Below are 18,266 nucleotides of genomic sequence, written 5' to 3'. Positions count from 1 at the left end.
TCTGCATTAAAGGGAATCAGAATTAACATGTAATATTCTCTAAAATAGTAAAGTGCATTGCAGGCTAAGGAATGAGTTATTTAAGGGTATATTTTTGAATAAAGCAGTATTAGTATAATGCAGTCCTATTTTATATAATGATCTAAAAAGAATTTAGACTTGGTAATAGCGTGTATCTTTAAAAAACTCATTGTGAAAAGTCATTTATTAATATAAAAACACAGGAACAGAGAGATGTGGTATTGATTGGAAGGCTGCGAGCTTTAACTACCTAGCAACCTATTAGGTTATTTTAGGGTATTGGTCAAGAAGCAAAGCCATTTCCTTCAATAAATACTGAATTGTGTACCTTATGGTCCCAATGATAACATTGTTTATTTTTAGTCCATTGGATAGAAACCCTTCAAAGGCAGGTATATATTTAAGTAGTGTGTGTGTGTGTGTGTTTGTGTGTGTGTGTGTGTAGAGAAAATTCATATAAAATTGGCACTTAGAAGTTCAAGATTATTAATAGGAGAGAGGTTATTGTATCTCTCTGAGGCAAGGTGAAACTGGGGAGATAATAGCCCTTGAAGACTAGGGAAAGAAAACTGCCACTTTTTGACTGCTTTCGAACGAGCAAATCAAACAAGATTCCGAAAAGAGCAGAATCTGCATCAACACTGTCATCCTACAGACAAATGTATATTCACTCTCAGGCAATTTCTTCACTCTGTTTTCTCAACTAAAGATAATTACCAAAATATGTGATGTTGTTGTATCACTTAGATTCTGTTTTTCCTCAAGTTTTATGGGATGCTATGCATGTAGAAATAAAAATCTCTATTTTTAATACCATACTGTGACAGAATGATTCTATTCACATCCCCTACAAATTCTGGGAAATAATTCTTCTCACTTCCATTTTCTTCTGATCAAATTTGAGGTAAAATTTTGTTGTATTGACTAACTCAAAAATGATTTTTATTTCACTCTCAATTTTTTGATCAAATTTGAAGTAAGAATTTTTTGAATTCGTACACTTAATGTAACTGCCTCACCTTCATGTTGCCTTGTTCATAGTTTAAAAGAGTGATTTAAGAAATAGTGTTACACAGTTGAATTTAGACTAGATTGCCTAATATTTTGGTTCATTGTATTAGGCATCTTATGATTTGCCATGAGTGAGATTGTAATTGATGACCCTAGGAAATAGGAAAGACCAGAAATCAGGAAACATATGACTAATTTTAAGCCCTGGTCATATCTCTTCTACTGTGAAAATGTTAGTAGCTTTGGTGGAAAGATTTTTCCTCTTACGGTAGACTCAGTGCTGGCCAGAAAGACGTCATAATGAACAGACTACCATTTTGTACTAGCGTTACAACTAATGGGTTAATGTAAGCCTTCTTAAAGAAGAATGTATGCTGAAGTTAAGTGTCTGTTGTTGATATTCTCTAAGTGTTTATTGTTATAATAACAACATATCGGGATTTAAATTTCTGCTAGTCTTGCAAGCTTTCAAGGGAATTTTCTTGGCTAATTTATATAACCAACTCAAACCCTAATCACTGCATGGTGTTTGTGCTTCCTCACGGAGTAGGGATTTGTGGAATGAAATTTAGCAATTCTTCTATTTACCTTTACGGCAGGATTTTCCTGAATAGAGTTCTACTTCTCATCAGTTGGTGGAGCAAAACCCATTCTTGGTTGAGGGGATCACGCTAAATTTGCCTCCCTCTCCAAATGACTATTGGAGATAAAAGTAACTGAATCTTTTATTTTCTGTGGTCCTGTGAATTATGATGGTGAATCCCCAGTTGGTGGTGGTCATATATTCTCCGGCGTCTGTGATTCTGCAGATGCACAGAGCTCTTTCAGTTCAAATTTTTCTTAGGTTCGAGTATGCAGCAGGAATTTAATAAACACTTATGTGATGACCTTTGTGAGAACTGTGACACGATTACATTTATTAAAGGGCAGAGACTTTTCATCTATGTATGTAATGCCATATTCTGGGACACCTTGGACTTGATTAATTGGCACTTTGTTTCAGCTCAAGGACACCTTTTGGATTGCTTTAGGCCACTTTGTTCTTTCCTTCATATTGGATCTCCCTCCAACAATGTTCAGTCATATGTTTTTCTAGGAATTCTGTGGCCAAGCTATGCAGGTCATCTCCTGAAATAAGTCCCTTGAGGTTTTTTGTGCATTTTGATTTTTCTTCCCCAGAAAAGTGTTCTTAAATTTCCCATTTAGATCTCTTATAAACCAAACAGTTTACTCTCATTTTTATGTTATATCACAAGTGGTTCTAGAAGGTTTTTGAAACTTTCAAGTCCCTAACTTATTTTCATATAACCAAATTTATATTAGATCATGGAAAGAGCATATGCATTAGAATCAGACAGACCTTTGTTTAAATCTTAAAGCTCCCAAGAGTTAATTGTGTGACTTTCGGTAACTGGTTTACTCTCTGAGCCTCATTTTCCTCATTTTAAAAAATGTGGTAACAGTATATATCTTTTAGGGTTGTTGTAAGGATTGAAGAAATAATGTATGTTCTACCCATATCTTCTTGATTCCCCTTACCATTTCTATACCCCCCCACCAGCCTGATTTCCTGTGCCCAGAACCACTGTCTTGGTGTACTTCCATCTACTGACACCTACCTTTTCCACATATGGCAAAGTTCCTGGAGAATAATAATCTTTAGGGCATTAGTCATAACCAGTGACTTAACCAGTAACTGCTGATTGCAGGAGTATAAATACCCCAGCTTCTTTACCCCTTTCCTGAAATAATTTGGAGGCAAGTTATTTACTATATATTCTGGAGTTTCTGCACTGAATTAATCTTCAGGTACCCACTGCAGTAGCTGGCTTGAAAATACCCCCCTTTATTGGCTACCTTCCCTTCCTTATATTACCTTTTCATACCCCTATTAGTGTCCCCTCACCTTCCCAGTAAATTACCAGTACTCAATCCTTAAATAAGACTCTGCTACTAGGGAGAACCCAACTGTGACAGCTGAGTGCAAGTCAACTCCTTGCATAGTACCTACAACATGTAGGCACTGAATAATTGCAAGTTATTCATAACATGCATAATAATAAACCAAGTGCTAGCTCTTCACCTAAGAAATTCTTTATTCCCCATTGAGATATATCAGGTTTTGTTCTCGCAGTTGGAGCTACTTTTACCATTCAGTACTATCCCTTGGTTAGTGGTGAACAACAACCACTAACAGTTTACCTTCTAGGACACATGTGGCTGTTGATCACTTGAAGTGTGGTTAGTTCAAATTGAGATGTGCTTTAAGTGTAAAATATTTAGTGGATTTCAAAGACTTAGTATGAAAAAAAGAATGTAGAATATCTCATCAACGATTTTTACATTTTAAAATGATGTTTTGGATATGTTGGTTTAAGTAAAATACATTTAAATTAACTTTACCTGCTTTTTTTTAAACATTTTAAAGTGGCTACCAGAAAATTTTAAATTTTACATATATATAAAGCACATATTAGTATGTGAAGATCTTAAACTCCATATAATTAATAAATGATATGTCATTTAAATTTCTGTCCGACAGTGTTGCTGTAGACAATTATTAGAGTATTCAGGGATATCTCTCTTTCAGGGTTGTCAGGGGCAGCCTGTGATTTCCTTTTGTGTTTTATTTTAGGTTATATGTCACCACACCCATCTCCATTAGGAGCCCCAGAGCACGTCTCCAGCCCTATGTCTGGAGGAGGCCCAACTCCACCTCAGATGCCACCAAGCCAGCCAGGGACCCTCATCCCAGGTGATCCGCAGGCCATGAGCCAGCCCAACAGAGGTCCCTCACCTTTCAGTCCTGTCCAGCTGCATCAGCTTCGAGCTCAGATTTTAGCTTATAAAATGCTGGCCCGGGGCCAGCCCCTCCCCGAAACGCTGCAGCTTGCAGTCCAGGGGAAAAGGACGTTGCCTGGCATGCAGCAACAACAGCAGCAGCAACAGCAGCAGCAGCAGCAGCAGCAGCAACAGCAGCCGCAGCAGCAGCCACCACAACCACAGACGCAGCAACAACAGCAGCCGGCCCTTGTTAACTACAACAGACCATCTGGTAGGTTAATACGCAACCAAATGAATAATGCCATGGTCCAACTCGGATAAGAAAGACTGCTCACCAAAACACTGGGTTGTTACAAGCCTGGGGCTGACGTAGCCTTTTGTTATACCTCACTGGCTCTCTATCCTTTCTCCACTTAGATGGCCAAGATTCTTGGTCTTTCCCTGCTGTTGAGACCTAGGGCAGTGTTTCTTAACCTTAAAAGGTGCTTGTGCAAGCTGGCGACCCAGGGAAAAAGCACCTGTGATTTTGCATTCTCTTTCAAGAGGTTCGAGGTTTTTTGGAAGCCCATCCACACACACAAGGTTAAGAACCTCTGGACTTAGTGCATTTCATCCCCAAAACTCACTGCTCAAATCATCCTCACTAGAGCCATTTTATAATTTGTTGATTTGTTTATTTCTATCCCTTTTTGTTATGAAGAACATCTGGAGAGGCTTACAAGAAGCATGCCTGTTGTAAAATAATTATGAGTAGCAAAATCAGAAAGAAGGGAAAATAGAAAAAAAAGTAAGAAATTGAGGCAAGAAAGTAGGGCTGCAAAAGTTCTCATAGTTGCTGTATTTGCTTCAAAGATGACTTGAGTTTCTTGACAATCAGAGCCAAAAGGAGACAAAGTCCTATATCTAAGTCTTGCCATTTGGAAGGAAGTTCCTTACCAGTTTCTCAGAAAAAGCCATTTCTAGCATGAGAGTATAGAGTTGATTTCCCAGGTGAGATTATTTTTTAAATTATTATTATCATCATCATTAGTGTAAGAGGCACTGCATGACAGAAACGTCAATAGCATTTGTTCATAATAGACTAACAGATTCAACATGGCCTATTTCTTATACACCTTGGGATGAAATCTGAAGCTATGACATTATACAATGGGTAGAAATGATATAATCCTTTGCATGGCCTCCTGGTCTTCTGTCTTGATCCCATTGATAGACTTCAGAGGTGCAGGGATTGTGGAGTGATCTTCCATGAAGGCTGTTTTCTCTAGGAAGCGTTTTGTTAAAGAACTGGAAAAGCAGAGAATTTATAGGTCTATTCTAATGAAAGCTTTGGATTCTAGGGAATGAGTTACTTCCTTGACGTTGATACCATTTCCTCTGAGTGGTTTCCATTCATTTAGGCAAGTTCTGACATGCAGATTGTTGCAAACAATTAGTTTGGGATATTGGTACTCTTCCTGGGTTTTGGGCCTTATACCATGGGAGAGAGTTCAGATTAGTATTTTTTTATTAATATTCTGCCTACTGAGTTTGTATATGTTTATTTTCTGGTAGAGGCAGCTCCAAGAGTAGGCCTACCTAAGAGATATACTCATCTTATTAATTGTTATAGCCTTAAGAATGGATGTCTTCGTAAGTCTGAGCTGCTGTAATGAAAGGTCATCGACTGGGTGGCTTATAAACAGCAAATTTATTTCTTACAGTTCTGAATGCTGGGAATTCCAACTTCAAAACACCAGCAGATTCAGTGTCTGGTGAGGGCCTGCTTCCTGATTCATAGATGGCTTCCTTCTCACTGTGTCCTCACATGGCAGAAGAGACAAGGCAGCTCTCTGGAGCCTCTTTTATAAGGGCATGAATCCCAATTATGAGGACTCTACCCTCATGAAGTAGTCACCTCCCAAAGACCTCACCTTCTAATACCATCTCCCTGGGAATTAGGATTTTAACATATGAATTTGGAGGGGACCATAAACTTTCAGACCATGGCAATGGGTTTTAAAAGGGCAAGAAAGTATCATTTCATCTCCAGAATTTCTGTGTGGCTACCGTGGAGGCATTTGGTAAGTGGAGGATCATAGAGAACTGAGCTTTGGGAACAGGAAAGGTTATACATGAAACTATGCAGAAAATGGCAGTTTGAATCCTAAAAGTATTTAGAGGTTTTAAAACTGCAAAACTCCAGCTCTTGAGAATGCAGCCAGATAGAAGAAAAAAGCACGTATGTATATGTGTGTGTGTGGCTTATCCTCACTGAGTGCCTGCTGGCCTACTCATGTGCCATTCTCAGTGATAAGTCCTTTGCATATGTCACACAACTAATGATGGAGAGTCGAGATTCAGACCCCAGCAATTTGACTTGAGAACTCCTGTTCTTAATCACTTTCCCACACTGGCTCCTTCATGGCAAAAAGGCTCATGACAAGGAAAAAAACCTATCACAAAGTCTGTGTACCAAGATGCAAGCATTGTACTTCTGTGTGTAAAGAGACAGTATCTGCACACCTTACTTAGAGCCTTTTCCCTCTTACTCTGGGACACAATGTCAACAAAATTGGTAATCTTTATGTCCCATGTCTCAGTATGTGAAGAGTATTAACTAGGAGAATTTCAAGTAGAGGCCGGCTGGTAACTACCAAGCTACATGAAAGGTTGATGGAGAGGAGGGATCAGAACTTGAACTCCCAAAAGGTAGTAGTCTGGGATGATGTCTTCTGGGTATGATCTGCTATACCTCACAGTTGGTCCTGGGATATCATCTTGTCACAGACATCACCAAGCATTGGTATTTTTAAGAATGAGCTAGACTCAGTAATAAAAGATTCCAAGATACCAGTTAAGAATGTAGGAAGCAGAATGATTTGTTTGAGAAACCTTTTTAATCCAAGGTTAAAATAATGTGACTGAACAAAGTAGTAAAATTTAAAGGATGAAGTTCCATTTATCTGGATACTTGTACACAATAAATGCTTCATGTCCTAATAAACCCAATCCTGAGTGCCTTTTCTGGATCATTTTCAGGAGAGGGCTCTATTTTTTTTTTTTTTTAACCTGACTCCAGTACCTACATCTTCCGTCATCAGGTGCCTGTCATTAAAGGGAATTCACTTTATTACTCACTGCTCATGTCTTTTTAAATTTTCAACAGTCGGGGCTTCATTAGAAATGACAATATTTGGGCAGGTAGGGTTTTATGGAAGAGTGGAAAGGAGACATGAATGAAGGAGGAAAGAAGATATCTCCTTCAGATAGAATGAGCCCATTTCTGTCACTGAGAGGGCACTGCCATTTGACAGCATTGCTGAACTTGTCCCCACATCTCAGGTTTCATTAGAGAAACAGATAACCTTACTTGCCAAAAATAATTTTTTTTTAGATTGGCTTTTAGAAAAGTAAAAATAAGGCATGATTTTCTTTTTAAAGTTCATATTAGTCTATTTATTGTTTATCTCCTTTTTATAAAATAAAGTATAATTACTTTTAAACACCCCTGCTAATATTTCAGGATATTATTCACTTATGTAGAGGTAGTTGTGTTCCCATTTTGCTTCTGTTCCATTTCCTAGTGTTATTCATGTGTGAAGAGAATCTTTTTGGCTGGGGTGGTCTGCCTCAAATCTACTCCAAAGTTATAATTCACCAAAAGTGACATCATCCTAGCCACCACCAAAGAATTATGATTGGAGTCGAGGCATTGCACATGGAACACATAACTCTGCAGTGGTTTCTCCTACAAAATGTCAGCCACTCTTATGATGGAATGTGCCCTTGCCTGCTGTGGGCACCGCTCAAATCTAACCCATCATTTTTCTTTTCATTTTGATTCACTTTTCCTTTCAGAGATTCAAACAAAAAGAAAAACGGGAACTGAAAAAATTTGGGGTTTTTGAGGGGTGAGGGAGAGACCTTATGGTAGAAAATAAAGTGTTTTTTTTGATATCTGAAATTTTATATGCTCAATTTAAATATGTTTTATTGCATCTGTTTTTTCCAACCTGTGGAAACCCCTTAAATTCTTATTGAATGCATAGATCTTTTATTTGCATGAATGTCCTGTATGCCGGAAGACTAAGTGGGAGCTCTGAATGCTTAGAAGTTCTATGCCTGTGAGACTTGGGTATTTTAATACATTCGTTACCCTATTGCATCAAATCAGGCATAGAGATGCATTCAATAAAGACTGTCCCCCTCCCCCCTTAGCTGCACTGGGACTCCCTTCTGGAGGCCCAGAGTTTCTACTTTGTTTCTACTTTGACTCCTAAAGTGAGGACTGAAGGGAAAGCAGATGGCATTTTGTACCTCTGACAATGAAGCCTAAATTGTTTACGTTGGAGAGGGAGTAGGAGATAAACTAAAGAATGTGATTTGTCTTCCATTTGAAGATACCAGGGAAAAGTCTTGTCAAGTAGCAGACCACCAGTGTCTAGTGTAGAGGAGATGATTTCTGTCGATAGAGAGCAAAACCAGCCAGGCGAACGAACCCGTAAGCCACCTGAGGGACAGACAGGCAGAAAACCTAATGAATAGGTAGTTAGAGTTTGGGCAAGGCTAATTGCAGCAAGCTGTGTTCAGTTTCCCAGCCGCTGTTAAGTAGTCATTTTTATACAGTCTGTCAGAGGGAGGAGAAAATAGACCCACACAGTAAATGAACTTGTGGTGTTTAGCTAGGAAGTGGAGTTTGCTCTAGGTAGCTCTGGTAGCAGACTCCAGGGAGCACATGGCAGGTGGACTCATCTGAGTATCTGTGCTGAGGAGTTGTATTAAACTGTTGAAACACTTTGAAATTGCTATAGAAAAAGAGTACTCCCAAAGTTGCCAGCTAATATGGTACCGAATTTCCTGAAAGACCTTTCTTTTGCCATGTGGTTTTTCTATAAAGCTGAGTCAATTAGGCTTCTTTATCTCCCTGTCCTTGGTGGCAATAAAACGACAAAAGCCGAGCGTTGAACATGTAGACACTGTTATCTCATTGAATCTTCACCACTGCCCTATGAGGTGGCTATTATTACTATCCCCATTCTATAGATGAGGACACTGAGCCACAGATTGGTTGTGTAACTTGCTCAGGCTCACACAACCAGCAGGTGATAACAGCTGAGGTGAAAGAGCATTTTTTCTGGAAAGATACAGGGTGTTTAAATGTACCTGTTTAGTGCACAGCAAGTTGCAGTACTTTTAAATTGGAGACTGGAATATATAAGTAGATGTTTGAATCTCTCTCTGTCTTTCAATGTTACAGGTGAATCAACAAAATTAGAATATCTTTCTATTTAGTGACTGAAGAAGGCTGTCCATGCATATATCAGATCTAGTTTGGAGTCATAGACTAGATTCTGTACCAGAGATGACAGATATGCTTTGGGTACCTTTCTTTGATTAAATGTAGTTTTTAAAATAGTGACTTGACTATACCTCAAGGAGTCTTCATAATCTTCTGCATGGGTATTTATAGGCAATAACGCTAAAGAAGAGAGTGCCAGTACAAGTGAAATTATAACGTGATTGCGGTGTTATGGCTTTTGTTGATGAATTATTTGAACTGGGAGGAAAAACACTTTGAGAACTAAATTTAAAGTAATTCTTCCGATATTATCAGTAAGACCTAAAGGTGGTTGCTTTTAGAGGACCTAAATGTATTAAATTCCTGATTTAGCATGCTTATACCAAGTCTTCAAATATGTTTAATTCTACCAGCTTCTTGAGCTTCTTAAGGAGAGTCATAGAATCATAGGGAATTAAAATAAATGTTAGAAATCTGTATCTCCTCTTACTTGACTGGATCACACCTAGAGCAACCCAAATGAAAAATGTACCCTGTTTTAAAGATCTCCAGGGAAAAATATTCTAAAACTTCCCCTGATAACTTATTCCAATGCATAGTAACCCTGAGACTTAATATTTAGAAATTGGTTTCTTATATATGGATGAAAGGAACTCTAAATGTATAATATTATAAAAGGTATGCATTACATAAAGGACCTTTTATACAGAAAAAAAGTACTTCGATGAAAAAACTTCTTAATTATAGAGGTACATCTACAATACCTAAAATTAAAAATAAAATGAAGTGCATTTTCCTCCTAAGATTTTTTCATCAACCCCTAGAACCACTGCTGGAAATTACCTAAAAAAGAAATCTTACCTTGCTCTGTATCTTTAGGAAATGTTTTACCTAATTTTAGAAGGAGGGGAAAAGAACAATAACATCACAGACACACACACACGACACAAACACAGACACACTGTAGTTTCCTAAGCAGTTTGTTCTAATTCTTCACATTCCCCCTGTCAAAATGTTTGCTTATAGCTTTCTTTGTATTGTCATTTAAGCCCATTTCGAATTGGTGATTGTTGGAAATTGAATAAATGTGTTCAGTTTTTCATAATGTATGTCGTTGTATGGTTAATTATTAAATCGCTCTGAAGTATGTAGACTATTATTTTTGTTACCATTTAATAGCTGTTTTTTCTTAGAAAGGATTTAGAAAAAATTGGAAGAATGCTCTGGACTTTAACATCTGCTTACTGAGATTCTTTTAACAAAAATTTAATTCATCTGGTAGCATCACTAAAATTATAATTTTAAGGCAACTAAAAATTCATCTAGGAGAAGAAATGGAACACTTAAAAATTTAAGTCTGTACCTAGTAATTAACTTAAACTTATGAAGTTCAATGTGGAAAATTATTTTAAATTCACTTATTCAATGCACTTTGACAAGCTTGCAGATTACATATTGTTTTATTCTGATAACATGGGATAATGTTCCCTTGAATCCTAATATTTGCTAACTTTTATTAGGTGGAACGAGCAGATTTTTTTTGGCTAACAATGAATGTTTTAAGAAATGTTTTCTAATACGTAGTAAGAAAAAATTTAAGTTCCCAAAATTCACTGATTAAACCTGAAATATGCTTTATAGGCCTTAAAAGAAAAAGCGTGTGCTCCTTGTAGTTCACATCAGAAGACTGATAAACTCGTTGCTCTGTTTGTAAAGCATGGGTTCTAACAGCAGGGCTATTTTAGATTGGGATAGAGGTCTGTCCTAAAAGGGCTTGAGGTGCACTTTGCAAGATGTGATTTTAGGACCATACCCAAATTGCATCTGACTGTTGGGTGACTCCCTTTCTTTTTTGAACTCTCAATGCATCTGTAATTAAAAAAAGAAAGAAAGAAACCCATTGTAGAGCTACATTAAAAGCTGGCAGTAGTTTCCTTAATTAGTTGTATTAAGTCACAGTCATTTTGGGATCATTTGCACCCATGTTCGTTAGTGAATGCCATTTCCCTATGGGGATAGATGCCAGATTCTTTTTTCTTTCTGTGTCTTTTTCCTTCTCCGTTTTCTTTTTCCTTTTACCCCGTTCCCTGTCTTGCCCTCCTCTCCCTCCCTCCTCTTCCTTCTTGCCCTCCTTTTTTTTTTCTTCTCTTCCCTTAGGTGTTTAAGACACTTAATGGTCCCCAGCACTGGGCCCCGGGGGGCGGCGGGCAGGCCGGGTGTGGCCCGCGGGGCGCCGTCCCGCCCGAGCTGCCCATGTCGCTCTTGTCCCGCAGGCCCGGGGCCGGAGCTGAGCGGCCCGAGCACCCCGCAGAAGCTGCCGGTGCCCGCGCCCAGCGGCCGGCCCTCGCCCGCGCCCCCCGCAGCCGCGCAGCCGCCCGCGGCCGCAGTGCCCGGGCCCTCAGTGCCGCAGCCGGCCCCGGGGCAGCCCTCGCCCATCCTTCAGCTGCAGCAGAAGCAGAGCCGCATCAGCCCCATCCAGAAACCGCAAGGCCTGGACCCCGTGGAAATTCTGCAAGAGCGGGAATACAGGTAATGCACCCCACCAGAAAGGGGCTCACCTGCTGTGTTCTAGCACGTGCCACCAAGCCTAGGGGGGTGAGGTGCCTGCCCCCTTGGTTGGCCAAACTGTGATTTTCACCCATTCAGTCAGAAGACTTTTATCCACCCTTGTGGCCTTCCTGGTGCTGAGGTAGGCACTGGGGTTTTGAAGATCAAAAGCCGACGGGGACTTCCTGTGGACCCAAGAAAGTGATCATCTCACACTTCGATTATGGAATACATTGTCATTGTTTGTGCTTGTGCCGTTCAATAATGACTGAGGTGGTGGGATGTTGAGTGTGTTGTGCTGGCCTGATTTTCATGTTAATTGTACATTTCTACTAAAGCATACTTTGGTAGCTTGGTATAATCTTTGTTTTAATTCACATGTGTCTATGGTGTGATCCGGCCTTATGGGTATACCCTGTGCAAGTGTCTTTATACAAGGTCTATATTTAAATTATTAGTCCAGAAACTTAATTTTTACCTGATTCAGCCCATTTATCAGAATCAGAGGTTGGTAAACTCTTTCTGTAAAGAGCCAGATAGTCAATATTTTATGCATTGTGGGGCCATACCGTCTCTGTCACAACTCACCTCTACCCTTGTAGTGTGAAGACAGCCGTAGACAATAATGGGCTGGCTGCCTTTCAGTAAACTTTACAGAAACAGGCTGGAGGCAGAATTTGGCCTGCAGGGTGTATTTAGAAGACCCCTGATGTAAATGGTTAAAGTCAACCCAAAAGGGAGTCCAGCAAGTATTAAGTCAAGATAAAATAAAGCTAAGATTGTGGATTCTGGAGTCTGCCAGAAAGCATACTGTGTCATTAGTAACTTCTTACCATGGTGAAGTTATGTCTCTTTTCTGTGACTCGGTTTCCTCCTAGGCTAAAAGAAGTTACCTCTCATAGTGTTGGGAAGATAAAATGATACTGAAACATTCAATAAATAATACCTATTATTATTTCCCAAATACTTCTTAATTTTAAGGAAAATTAGAGCTTAAAAATTATAGAGAATGTTGGTAAACAGTGTCTGGGCTCCCTTTTAAAATATTACCTTAATCTTTATTGAAAAGCACATCACTCATTTATTATTAGACTAAAATACTAAGTTACCAGCCTTGAGAGGTAATCTGAAAGAAATCAGAATAACTTGCCATTAGATGTGTTTATTTTTTTGGATGAAGAGTGTAACTTTGTTCTCATCACTATTAATAATCATCTGTTAAGAGGTTTTATATTGCTATTTCCACCATTTCATGTATTCCCAGAGAGCTAGCTACTCATTGTCAATTGATATTTCAGTGCTGATAGGCAGATTCTGCTGGGTGAATAATTGCTGTGTGTTATAAAGTCAAATACTAGCATATTCCTCTATTCATGTGCAGTAGACTAATGTGCAGTACATTCTGTATGTTACTGTTGAATTTTTAAAAAGCTAAAAGTATTGGAAAAAGTCAGTAATAGAATAGAGAAATACAATGTGGATGCTCTAAAATTCTGACTTCCTAAGAGCTAATATTTTTTTTCCTACCCTAGGAAAGGAAAAAGCTCTGTACAAGCTCCCTAGTTAAAACATTTTTTTCCCATTTGAATTACCAGTACCTTTGTTAAACTATGTGAACTACCCTTAGAAAAGAGATGCTTTCTATAGCTAGACATTTTTATATATGTCTAGACTTTTTTCCCTTTTTCAGCCTGGTATGTGTGTGTGCACAAGTGTGTTTTAACTTTTTATTTTGCTAACTCCTAAATGTTCTTAATCATTTTTTCTGGAATTTTCATTGCAGGACTTTCTTGTAATAAGTTTATTTTAGGAACTTTTTTGGAGATGACCTTAGTGGATGGTCTTCCAAAGTGCACAGTATTAAGTAGTACTATTTGGCCTATTCCAATGTGTAAAAAGCTTTTGTTCTGCACTCCTATGTCAATAAAAAATGCTGTCAGTATCTTTTAAATTACATGCATTACAAAATGTGGAGAATGGCTATTTTTCATAGTATTATCATTGCTTTATAAATGCCTACTCTTTTGTAAAGCCATGTGGCTTTTGAAATGATTGATCTGGACAACCCTGAATCCAGAAAGGTCGTGGGTCCTTTGGTCTGAATTTTCCCATGGCCACCTGGAGAAGAAGCACAGTTTGGTAGTGACAGCATTATGGGGCATGTTTTGTATTCTTTGGTTACAGAGCAATGGCTGTCTTCTGCCTATTTGAAGATAAGTTGTTCAACTGCAGAGATTAAATTTATCCCTTAAAATGGTTAAATTAAGTCCCTTAGGCCCTTGCAAAAGACAACAAATGAACTATTTGTTTTCTTCTTTTGACCCTTTGTGATAGAATGGCTTACCAGCCTTTAGCATTGATAACTGTTAGGATCCAGTGCATCTTTATCATCTGATCAAAGATTAGAGAAGGGTCTAAAGAACTTCTTTTACAATTTGATAAACTTAGTTTGAGCAAAAATCATCTGTCAGAAATTCTTGAACAGATGTTAATTTCTTTGGGTCTTGTAATATCATTTGCCTTGTCTATGAAATTTGACAGGAAATTTTCAGAATCTTAAATTTTTTTAACATTTAAGTCGGTTGGCTGCTTTTCCTTGTTCATCATAAAATCAGAACGTTGACAAATTGACCTTCTTTTTCATTCATAGCATAAATAAATGTCTGCCTATGAGCACTTTGCTGCAGCTCTGACAAGCTCTCTAGTTCAAACATTTTTCCCACTTAAATTGGATCCTTTCTTTTTGACCATCTTTCTCTTATAATGGAACTTTATTACTTCCATAGTAAGTGTCAGAGAGATGCTTCCCTGTACTGCTTTTTTTTTCTTTTTTTTCTTTTTGGCACACTTTTGTTGCCTTCTCATTGTGCCTAACTTCGCTTTCTTCTATTTAGAGTTAGATGTCTGATCAAAAGTACCTCTGGAATCATCACATTGGCATGTAAACTAATTCCACAAATGTTTGCCTGGAAGATGTATTTCACACTTGAAGGGGTTTATTTGGGAAGAACATCTCTGAATTATATCAGCCCTCTTCGGAATAAAGTCAGAATTTAGTATGAAAAGAGCGGTATATCCTCTTTGTGTTAGGAAGCAGACATAGGCTGCTTACCTGTGATTTTTTTTTTTTGACCTGCCCTTGTCGCCATTGCAATCCTGAAAATTCCTCCTCAAAAATTACCAATAGCTGCTTTACCAGCAGAGTTACAAAAAGTCACACACACTCTCTTTTTAAAGTGTCACTCGGCTCCTTGAAGGAACAAAATGTACCAGTGTCATTTTCTGTTCAAATAACTCTCCTACAGGAATCATAAACTTCTCCTCTGGACCTGAACAAATATCTGTTACCTTTAATGGAACTCTTTTTCTTGCCAGAACAGTAACCCCTCTTGATTTACTGTTCAATCTGTATGGAAAACCTGTGTGACCTAATTCTGCATCAATTTTCTGTACTCGTGAGGACACTAAATGAGTCCCCTGCAGTTATGCAGTATTACATCTTGTTGTTGTTTGGGGAAGTTTAGAATCCTGAATCTCTTTATCGGACTACCTGCTGAATCTCATTGATGGGGAGATGAAATTGTCTGGAGAGGAGCATTATTTAAAATGAAGATTTCTATTAACAACAACAACAACAAAGATATAATCTTCTGTGTTAAAGAAGCCCCTCCTGTACCTTTGCTTCTTCCCCACCATGTGCTGAATCAAATGCATATAATTTTACTATGGAGTCTACCTTTCCTCTTCTCCTAGAGTTTGTACTTTGTACTTCTTGCCTCCCCTCCATAAAAGGGATTCTTTTGTGCCAAGGAATCAGATTCACTGACAAATAACTGGGCTCCTTGGAGAAGTAGTCATTTCAGGGAGAAGTGCATCCCCCTCGCTCCCACCCTCTCTCTCCAGTGCCTTAGTCACACAGTGCCCCATCTACCCCGGGTTCCCACTCCCCATCTCCTCATTTTCCCTCCACTTCCCTACTTCCCACCTCCCAGTTCAGTGTAATGTAATCTCTACCCTATCAACCCAGTTATCCTACGATTATTTATTTAGTCCTAGTTCCATGGTTGTTTGGAAGATTAAGTAGGAATTTCTCTAATTTAGCATCAGACCCACTTTGGTAAAGAGAGTAAATCAGAATACCAAGGGATAGTTTGAGTTCTAGAATATTCAAATAAGAAAGATCTGCAAGGAATCTAGAACCAAGGATGTGGAATAACCAAATCATTGGCCATGATCTCATGCCACTGTAATATTTAATTTTCCTTTGGTATGGCCTTAACCTGTAAAAGTAAAGTTGTCTCAGTTTTATTTTTTCCCTTTAAATTATATATTTCAAAAAAAATCAATAGTGGATTTTTTTCTTTACATCTTAATTGTTAAGATGCATTATCTGTTGCTGTATCCAGAGATTTGGGGCTACATAGATGTTGTAGAAAATGAGTAAATGAAGTAGATGTCTGTTTCATATAGTGAAAATTAAAAACCACAGTAATAATCTCATGAGTATCACTAGTACAAGGAATGTGGAAGAAAGTTGGGAGAATTTGAACAATTTTGCCAAAAGAGTAAAATGATGAGTTTATTATTGTTGCATGAAATACAAAACTTTCAGTCTTTTGAATAGCACTTAAAAATGCTATTGCTTGTGTTGGTATGCATAGTTAAAACAACAGCACGGGCCAGGCATGGTGGCTCATGCCTGTAATCCCAGCACTTTGGGAGGCCAATGCCTGTGGATCACCTGAGGTCAGGAGTTTGAGACCAGCCTGGCCAACATGGCAAAACCCCGTCTCTACTAAAAATACAAAAATTAGCCGGGCGTGGTGGCATATGCCTATAGCCCCAGCTACATGGGAGGCTGAGGCAGGAGAATTGATTGAACCTAGGAGGCGGAGGTTGCAGTGAGCCGAGATAGTGCCACCGCACTCCAGCCTGGCGGACAGAGAGAGACTCCATCTCAAACAAACAAACAAACAAAAAACAACAACAGCATGGTAGCAGTGATAATATTAACACATTATGACAAATCATTTAATAAATTAGAACGAATAACATGTGTATAGCAAATAAAACAAGAATCAGTCTTAGATATTATTTTTAGTGAAGTCCCTGAAAAATAGTTTTCCTTACCACCATTTTTAAATTTTTAAAAATGATGACATTTTATTTCCCTTCCAAACTAAGCAACTGTAGGTTTTTAAAAAAATCACTCATTTTGATATTTGGGCTATATGAAGTATTAGATCTTCTACAGCATTTAGGTCCAGGAGGTTTCACTTTTTCATGTTAATGAAAATGATGGCTGTCGTCATCAGCATCTTGGCAAGGAAGACAAATGGCCTGGTTGCCTTAGGACAGAACTAGAAGTTAGAAAGAAAAAAATCTGTCCTCTCACCTCTGTACTCTGGCAACATCATCATGTTTGAAAAAAACTGTAATATTCATTTTTTAAGACAGTTTCAACTTTTATTTTAGATTCAGGGGATTCATGAATAGGTTTCTTAACATGGGTATATTGCATGATGCTGAGGTTTGGGGTGCAGTTGATCCCATCATTCAGCTAATGAGCATAGTACCTAAAAGTTTTTCAACCCTTGCTGCCCTCCCTCCCTCCCTCCCCCGTTTAGTAGTCTCCAGTGTGTATTGTTGCCATCTTTATGTCCATGAATACCCAATGTTTAGCTGCCACTTAAAAGTGAGAACATGCGGTATTTGGTTTTCTGTTCCTGCATTAATTTGCTTAGGATAATGGCCTCCAGCTGCATCCATGTTGCTGCAAAGGACATGATTTGGTTGTTTTTTACGGCTGTGCATAATTTTTAACAGAATTCTTAATTTTCAGCTTTTATAGTTGAGGTCCAGGAAAGTTCTCAGAAAGTATATTTTAATTATCTATCATTTTATTGCAGTGGTTTTGGTATCAGGCAAATTGAGGTTCCAATCTTGGCCCCCTTCTTTTCTAGCTCAGTGGTATCTCCAGGTGTCTTCAGTTTTCGTCATCAGTAAAATGGGACCATTATAACATTTACCTTATAGAGGTGTGTCTGTGTGTGTAAGAGAGAGATAATTAAATAAAATTGTACATTAAAGGCATTTAGTGCTGTTAATATTAGCCTCCTTTAACTTATTACTTATTATTATTCTTTCTTTGTTGAAATCTAGTTCGGTACAGTTTGCCTCAAATTTAGGGGCTGTAGTTCTAAAAATAGTGTTAAATAGCGCATAATTATTTGTCAGAATAGGATTCAGGTGAACTCTAAAACCAGCAGTTTATATATCTAACAGTAATAGTATCCCAAGTGAATGGCTAAAGTCAGAGGTCTTTTATTTTCTACTCTGCCTTTATTATGAAGAAGTACATGCAGTTATATTTTTGATGGTGTGTAAAATGAGAATCCTCAACATCCTTTTCTAGAAACTCTTAGTTTTTGAGTACTATTTACTGCTGGCCCTGATTTTTTTTAAAACAGCCTCATTTGTATTTTCTTTTCTCAAGCAAGTTCTGCTCACAGAGGAAGTGGTTGTGGCTGGCAGAGTGCTTTCTGAATGTTTAGGGTTGGCTGATTTCTGTGGCATCAGCACCTAAAACTGTTCTTGCTCACTCCACTTTAATGGCTGTCGT

General features: G+C 38.3%; 1 protein-coding gene across 8 annotated transcripts in view; it reads left to right on the top strand.

The window, feature by feature from the left end:
• The window catches only part of SMARCA2 (SWI/SNF related, matrix associated, actin dependent regulator of chromatin, subfamily a, member 2), a 215,994-nt gene that overhangs the window by 58,447 nt on the left and 139,281 nt on the right, over window positions 1–18,266 (top strand). For all 8 annotated transcript variants that reach the window (XM_054502676.2, XM_054502680.2, XM_054502673.2 and 5 more), the window contains 2 exons: window positions 3,668–4,087; window positions 11,371–11,626. In XM_054502676.2, coding sequence (XP_054358651.1) covers window positions 3,668–4,087; window positions 11,371–11,626 — 676 coding nt within the window. The remainder of the gene's footprint in view (window positions 1–3,667; window positions 4,088–11,370; window positions 11,627–18,266) is intronic.

The sequence above is a fragment of the Pongo pygmaeus genome, chromosome 13 (genome assembly GCF_028885625.2).
Source record: "Pongo pygmaeus isolate AG05252 chromosome 13, NHGRI_mPonPyg2-v2.0_pri, whole genome shotgun sequence".
In the NCBI taxonomy this organism is placed as follows: domain Eukaryota; kingdom Metazoa; phylum Chordata; class Mammalia; order Primates; family Hominidae; genus Pongo; species Pongo pygmaeus.
The sequence above is the reverse complement of the archived record's forward strand: the minus strand, read 5'-3'. Positions and strand labels throughout refer to the sequence as shown.